At 42.8% G+C, this 7,407-nt stretch overlaps 1 protein-coding gene across 1 annotated transcript in view; it reads right to left on the reverse strand.

The window, feature by feature from the left end:
* Positions 1 to 2,660: 2,660 nt before the first annotated feature.
* FASN (fatty acid synthase) overlaps positions 2,661 to 7,407 on the reverse strand; it is a 32,674-nt gene continuing 27,927 nt past the window's right edge. The window contains exons 36-42 of the mRNA XM_010008649.1: positions 7,160 to 7,407; positions 6,513 to 6,662; positions 5,760 to 5,987; positions 5,062 to 5,282; positions 4,408 to 4,506; positions 4,023 to 4,274; positions 2,661 to 3,031 (exon numbers count right to left, since the gene is read on the reverse strand). The exon at positions 7,160 to 7,407 is cut by the window's right edge and continues 46 nt beyond it. Coding sequence (XP_010006951.1) covers positions 2,894 to 3,031; positions 4,023 to 4,274; positions 4,408 to 4,506; positions 5,062 to 5,282; positions 5,760 to 5,987; positions 6,513 to 6,662; positions 7,160 to 7,407 — 1,336 coding nt within the window. The 3' untranslated portion in view covers positions 2,661 to 2,893. The remainder of the gene's footprint in view (positions 3,032 to 4,022; positions 4,275 to 4,407; positions 4,507 to 5,061; positions 5,283 to 5,759; positions 5,988 to 6,512; positions 6,663 to 7,159) is intronic.

Genomic DNA, 7,407 nt, shown 5'->3' on the forward strand with positions numbered 1-7,407 from the left:
CTGGCCCTTGCTTGTTTAGCTCTTGTCTTTGGCAAGAGAGACGTCCTTCTTTCCAAGGAGGAAGGTGGTAGGAAGGAACAGCTGTGCGCTGCTCTACGTTCTTAGTATTAAGGTACATTTGAGGTATGCTGCCCCCTTTCAGCAGGTGGCTCTGTATGTTTATAGGGCGAGTAGGGGGACTGTGCTTTTCAGTCTTGAGATTAAGATCATCACCACAACAACACTGAGCGTATAGGCTCATCCTTGAGGAACTTCTATTACTAAAACAGTATCTTCAAGCTTTGCTTAATCAGACCACGCACAAGAGAACTTGTGCAACTGCTGCCTCAACAGCTGGGGCAGTAAGTCCCCGCTCTCTCCACATTCAGACTCATTCAACACTTGGCACAGACTATTGTGCTGGTTTGTTGAATCACTCCTTTTGAATATTTTTTTTTTTTTTTGCCTTCTAGGTTTTCAATACAACCAAGGCAACTAGGATTAGTTCAACTCTTTTCAGGCTCACTACAAATTTAAAACCAACCATTCCATGTTTGTTTTATGGAGTACCCTACGCTAGGATGGGCATGGAGAAGATACAGAAGACAGAACCAAGCCCCACAGTATGCACATCTGCCCAGGTCACACAGCCACTCTGCAGTGTTAGATTATTGGCAGCTGTAAGGCCCCTCACTCTCACATGCTGCCTGCTTCCCTGCTCCTGTCCCCACCTCACACCTACGCATCATTCCCAACAGCTGCACAGCCATCATACCCACCGAGTGCTCTTGTGACCCTGAGGTAGCTGCTATTAGTCCCATTTTACAGATAGGGCAACTGAGAATGTAGCATTAACGACTTGTCCAAAACCACAACAATGGAGTCAGAATCAGAATTTCAGAGTTTTTACTTCAATCTCATGGGTGTGTGGTTTGGTTGTATCTAAGGTACCAAAATCATGGCAACAAGAAGCCATGCTCCAGAATAGTATGTCTTCTTTATTATTGTTATTATTTCTACAGACTCCAAATCAGATATGCCAGCAGCAGTTTTTCCTTTATACCAAGAAATGAGATTCCAGATGAAACACAGGATTAAGAAATAGTGGTAGAAAAGAAGACAAACAGCAAACCAGTGATCAATTCTGTTTGATACCAGGAAAGCCAAAGAGAAAAAGACACTCTTCAGACCAAAAAGTATTTAAAAAAAAAAAAAGGGGGAAAAAGAAAAAAAAGAATAAGATTTATTTTGAAAACTCTTCAAGCTGACATTATGTTGGTTTTATTTCAGATTTCACAAAAGAAATATGTTATAAAACTAAAACCAGTTAAACCCAGCCACTATCAACAGAGGGTGGTATAAGCAAAAGACGCTAGGTCAGAACCTGCAGTGAAAAGCCACCCATTCCTGTCACTGGAATGCTCCTGTACTAAGAAGATAATTCACTGGGGAATGAAGATGGAGAGAAGTGGGGTTTTACAGCAGTTCTGAGAGCTACAGCACAATAGCTCCTCCTAGTTGGTGCTTGGTTGCTACCCATGTGTCCTCTGTATCATAAAGTGTAGCAAGGATTTACTGATTTTGGGAAGGATAGATCCAGTGTAGCAAAGGCAAGTATTCTTTTTTAATTGAATTTTATGCAAGTTTCCTTTATAAAGGACTTAGATCTTAAAAATCATAACATCAAACTGATGACTTAGCTACCTTGTGGGATCTTCAGTTTTGTTACTGAGAGGGAAATGAACACACAAGGCATAAGCAAGCCCTGTGCTATAAAGCATACAGGGGCTTTGGGTAGATGCTTGTATGTTTGCCTGAGCTTTAGGTATGGGAGGAGCAGGGGTAGGAGGATTTGTTCAGTCAAAGAATTAATTCTACTTCCACCTTAGTTCCAAATGTCTGGTTGGGTGGTGAGAATGGAAGGGGGGGAGGGAATAAGGTAAAGGAAAAGTCTTAATGCTTTACTAAGGTTCTGATACAGCAGAGCACAGAACCCTGCACAAATACAAACAAAGTACCTGCCTAGGGACAGCTTTGCCTGTTTTTATCATGCCCAAGTTCAGGCTGTTCAATACAGTAGCATCTATCAAACCATCCACTCTTCTCCCTCCTGCCCCTCCCTCAAATAATGGACAATGGCAAGAACCCTCCCTTCTACCCCTTTTCCTTTCTAAACAGGGCACAACAGTGGGAGAAAGAAGGAAAAAAACAAAAGAAAGACTGTTCCAAAGATGCACTTTGGTTTAACAAATGGGCAACTTCCCCTTGTAACATAAACTTCCCCCTTGAAAAAGGGATGTTTCTTTTCTCCTATAACCCATGATAAATTAAAACCAACTATGAAGTCTCTGGTTTGACACAATAAATACTTAGAACATATCAAATTAAAAAAAAAATATAGTTACAAAAGCCTCAATGGAGTTCTCTTTCTGACCTAACTACAGACAGATTCTTCACAGACAAAAGGTATCTCAGAAATCAGCTGCAGCTCCTCTCCCTGCTCACTGGGCTTCATCAACAAAGTGCTATCACATAGCCTTTGGAATACTGTTAAGACAAAACAATATAAAGCACAAGAAATCTACTCCTAAATTTGTTTTTCATACTGCCAAGGGTGTAGGAAGCAACCATCGGCAGGAAACCCTCACAGCAATGCACAGTGACAGAGTCACAGTGCACAGACAGGGATGCTAGGGGAAAACAAAGCATAGGAATGAGGAAAAAGAACCCACAGAAGTTGGGAAAGGAAAAGATAAGCAAGAAAGAGAGAGAAAAAGACCAATCAAGTTCAGCTGGACTTCCCAGTTCTGGCAGCAGAGCAGATGAGATGTTCAACAGGAAGAGTTCCTTGGGGTCCTCATAACAAGGAATGTCGTTGGCATTTTCTTCACCATTGACAGTAAGCAAGCAGAAGTTAACCCTCCCTGACACTGACACGTGGTTCTGCCAGTGAGCTGTGGATGATCCCAATAATTGATTCAGCACCATCTCCCTCCAATAGGGTGCGGTGATCCCCTTCGACAACGTGGACAGAGACTTTCCCATCACATACCTGCACAGATACAAAAAAATAAAATCCTTTGTATTCACCTTTTACAACCAGCTGGTGATCTAGCTGGCTTGGGTTTGTCAGTCTTCTAAGTTACTCATGGCTTACACCATTGTCTCTGTCCAACGCAGCTGAAAATAGCATCAATTTTACTCTGACACGTTTCCATAGCTCAGCTGCAAGGCACTGTTTGGAACCAGTATTTTAGAGCAGGACAGTTTGACAGTCTGCCAGGTGATCTACTCAAATATAAGCTCGGCAGGAAACAAACCAGCCTGATCATAAGGTCACTATATAACTTTAATAACATACAAGTTAGCCTGGAAACAATAATGAATGTAAGCTAGAAGTCTGAAGGGATAGGATTTGCCAGAAATAGGTGGCAATTCTGAAGATCACTTCCTTTTCCCTGGTATTTGTGCCATGATGCAAGGCACTTAATGGCTTTACACAAAGACGTGCTAAGGAACAGTCACCTTATCTGGACTACAGGCTGAAAACCAAAGTCTTCAAGGCCTGCAAGAAGCTCACATGCTAACTGCTAAGTGGTCCACTGAACGTAACTAAGAAAAAGCTGCCTCTATCAGAAGACTGACACTTGATCTTCGAAGGTCTGCCCTTGTGCACTGGACAAACTTTAGGGATCTAAAGGAAAAGAAGGAGACTAGAAATTACTTCTATCAAATCACTCCCTTTTAACATCTTTATTATCTAAAGTCTATATACAGAGTTGAAGGAATTAAATATAGAAAACACTGACTTATCCAGTATAGAGGCTAGACCTTCTCCTGGCCGTCACTACTCTGAGAAAGTGTGTGGAACCAATTGATTTTGGGGACTTAATTCTTGTAAGAGCAAAATAGCTTCATAATGATAATTTGTTTCAGGTTGATTTTGTCCCTTCTCCCTCAGAAACAATTATTTTCCAGGCTTTGCTTTTGCTCCCCCTAATATCAGGAGAATGTCAACAGTTACCAGTGGGTTTCAGACTGACCTCTGAGAGTCTGTAGTCTTCACCCAGACCTTCTTCATATTCATTGTGAGACTTGGCCCGCATCAGTGTCACATTCCCGTGGTACTTGAACTCTGGTATATACTTGTCAGCAGCTTTCAGTTTGTGGAAAAAGGAAGCAGCAGCAAAGTTGAGTGCTTCACGATTGATGTGTGTATGAACTTGAGTTATCAGGTCTGCAGCAGCATTCACACGAGCCTCCAGATCTTTCAGGGGCAGAAGAATCTCCAGCAGCTGAAAATATTAACATTTTTTCCCCATTAGTCTAGATATCTGAAAGTCTGTCTTTTAAAAAAAGCCCACAACAGACCCACACTTCTCTTGTGCAACACTGAAGAGATATAAAAAAAGAAAGAAGAGACCTTACCTTATTGTATTCAATGCCTGTAAATTGCTGAACAAAGGCACACAATGCTTCAGTCTCCAAGGCAGCCTCATTTCCTTGGCTCAGCTTGGCTCTGTAGCTCTGGAAAAGAGAAAAATAAAATGTAAACATAAGAGAGGTATGCCTGATGTTTAATGTTAGGTAAAAACAACTACAGAGCAAAGGGCTTTGAGCTGGGGAAAATAAGTGAGTGGGCTAGGGAAATAAAGATAAGACTAAATCTTGGGGTGGGGAGGAAGATCCCTTGAGAACAATTTAGAAAGCAAATCCACTTGGTGATGGCCAAGAGCGTAGTATCCTCTGGAAAGCAAAACGAAAATGGAAAGGAAGGCTTAAGTGAGGTTCCCCAGCACTCCTACATGGGGATCTTGTCCTTGCAGGCTTCAGGATCTTCCAGAGGACATACTAATATTATGATTTACCATAGTAAGAGCAACATTTGTGTCCCTGCACTCACCAGCGAATCCACCCTTAAGCCATTCTTCACCCACTGTCTACAGCTGCCTCCCAACTACTCCTGTCAAGAAAAGTCTGTCAGCTTTTCAGATGGCTCCTATCTACAATAGTGAGCTCCCAGAACATGAGCCCTGATGACACAGGATGGTCTCCAGACAGATTTTTGTTTGTATCTCTTACCCGAGTGTAAGCTGCCACAAAGGAATGAGACCCATCAAAGAGGAACAGACTGTTGAGCGAATGGGAAGCATTTTGTTGTGCTTGCAGCTGGGAGCACATTTCAAAGGCTACACAGGCACCAAAGGAATATCCAGCAATGCGGTAAGGTCCTTCAGGCTGTATCTGCTTCATATAGCCAAGGTAATAGCTTGCCAGGCTCTGTATGCTGTCCAAGGGAGCAGCTAGAACAGGGAAGCAAGATAGAAACAAACTTTGGTGAGAAGACAGTGGCAGAGACAATTACATTTTCCTGAGTTCAGAAACAACCCTGTTGGAAATAGCCAGCTTATTTTGAAGGTAAGCTTCTAAATTATGGTTAACAACTTACATTTTGGATAAGGAACAGTAAATGCTCCTGCTTTCTAAATACAGGTAGAACAGCATGCCTTGTTTTAGTTCTGCATGCTTATATGCTGGCAGGCACTGCATGCAACATCCAATTGTTCCATCTCCCCATACATAAGCTCTTCAACCTAGTACTTCTCATGTTCCCTAGTGATATTTGACACAACCCTATGCACACTATAAGTACTTGAACCTTCAAGTTTAAGAGCCTACCAACACATCTCTTGCTGTAAGGCAACCAACATTCAGAATGTTATGATTCAAGACAATGAAATACGAAATATGAAATTCAAGGCACTGAAGAACTGAAATACCTTTTGTGCACTGGAACCCATAGCAGGGCATATGAAGTCTGGAGGCAAGAGTGTGGAAAACTGCAGTGGATCCTTCAATGGGGTGAACAAAGAAAAGAGGACGCTCTGTGCTCTGAACATCATTGAGACGGGTGATTGTTGGTCCTTCAGGGCTCACCAATAAGTTGTTCAAATCCAGTTTTGGAAGTTCGCCCATGCCTGTCTTCATCACTTGAGATGGCTTCAGCTCTTTAAAGGAGAGCACACCAGAAAGACAATTAGATTCAGGATCAATCTTGGTCATGTAGCCATAGTCCTAAAGAATCATCTCAGGGCTGCTCTGGATCAGGTCATGGGCACACTAACTCATCAGGTAACAGACATAGGGATCTAACTATTGTCAATTGCTCTGCAGCAACTGCATATGCTTTCAGCTCACAGTAAGCATAACTTAATATTGTTTACTCCTCAGATGGGTAAAAAGGCCCCAGATTACATCCTGCGTGCAGCTGCACAACACTACTCATGCAGACAGGAGCCAGACAAGAATGCAGCTTTGATGCTTGCTCTTACACCCTGCCCCCAGAACCGATGGGCTTGACCGAATGGTCAATGCATCTCAGTGTTGTGTCTGTCACTTAAAAGCCGTTCAGCTATAACCTTACTTCATTATTTGATAAGAGACTTATGTCACTAGATACGAAAGCAATGGGACTGGGAGCTTAATTGTTTGTGCTAAGGTGACTGGTGTCAGCCCTGACCCAGACACTATACCCTCTGTTGTCCTGGACTTGGAAGAAAGTTCACGCAGTTTGTTGATTGTAAGGAGACGAATTTCTCTCATGGTCATAACAATGTCATAGTCTCTCTCCAGTGTCTGGCGCACCTCGACACCCATCAGGGAATCCAAGCCCAAAGGGACACCTGAGAACAAGCAGCACACAAACAGAAGCACAATTTATTTTCAGCTCTAGGCCTCTTTAGCAGTCCTGTCAGCTTTCTTCTTTCTCTGCAAACCTGCATAAACTACAGCTACCTTTCAAGATCATCTAATGCTTTCATAAGCACCTCTTCTACAACCCAGATGTGTCCATAGGGACATCCTGAGATGAACGTTAGAAAGCTGGAATAGTATTTGGGAAGCCAGTCATGTATTTGCCCTATTATGTGCTGTGCCAGAATTTTACTCTGAGGCTGATCCTATTAATTCTGTTTGGAGAAAGTTACCAGTCCACTCGTGTGTGTGCGTGCACGTGTGTGTAAACACACTAAGGGAAAAAAGCCCACACTGAAGAAACAAACAAATTTATCAATGGGGAGAAGGAACAGTGTAAGGGGAAAAAAACCTCAAATACTCCCACACTACCACCACACCCATCCCGCAGAAATCAGGAGGAGATGCTGAACAGAGCACCTACAGCAGCACCACTGCACTGAGATGGCAGACACTGCCCAGTAGTGCTTGTCTGAGAACTCACCCAGGATGTTAGCAACAGCTTCTACCAGATCCCGTTGACTGCCTCCTTCAGTTTTCATAGACACCTTCTCTGCTAGGACAAAACTGGATGTGACAGGATGAGGTTGATTCAGGAAGGTATCAAGCACTTCCAGGCACGAACTGATTGGCTGGGGAATGGTTCCTCCAACAACAATCTCCTTGTTTCCCATT

This window comes from Chaetura pelagica, unplaced genomic scaffold (assembly GCF_000747805.2).
Source record: "Chaetura pelagica isolate M959 unplaced genomic scaffold, ChaPel_1.0 scaffold962, whole genome shotgun sequence".
NCBI classification, from domain to species: Eukaryota; Metazoa; Chordata; class Aves; order Apodiformes; family Apodidae; genus Chaetura; species Chaetura pelagica.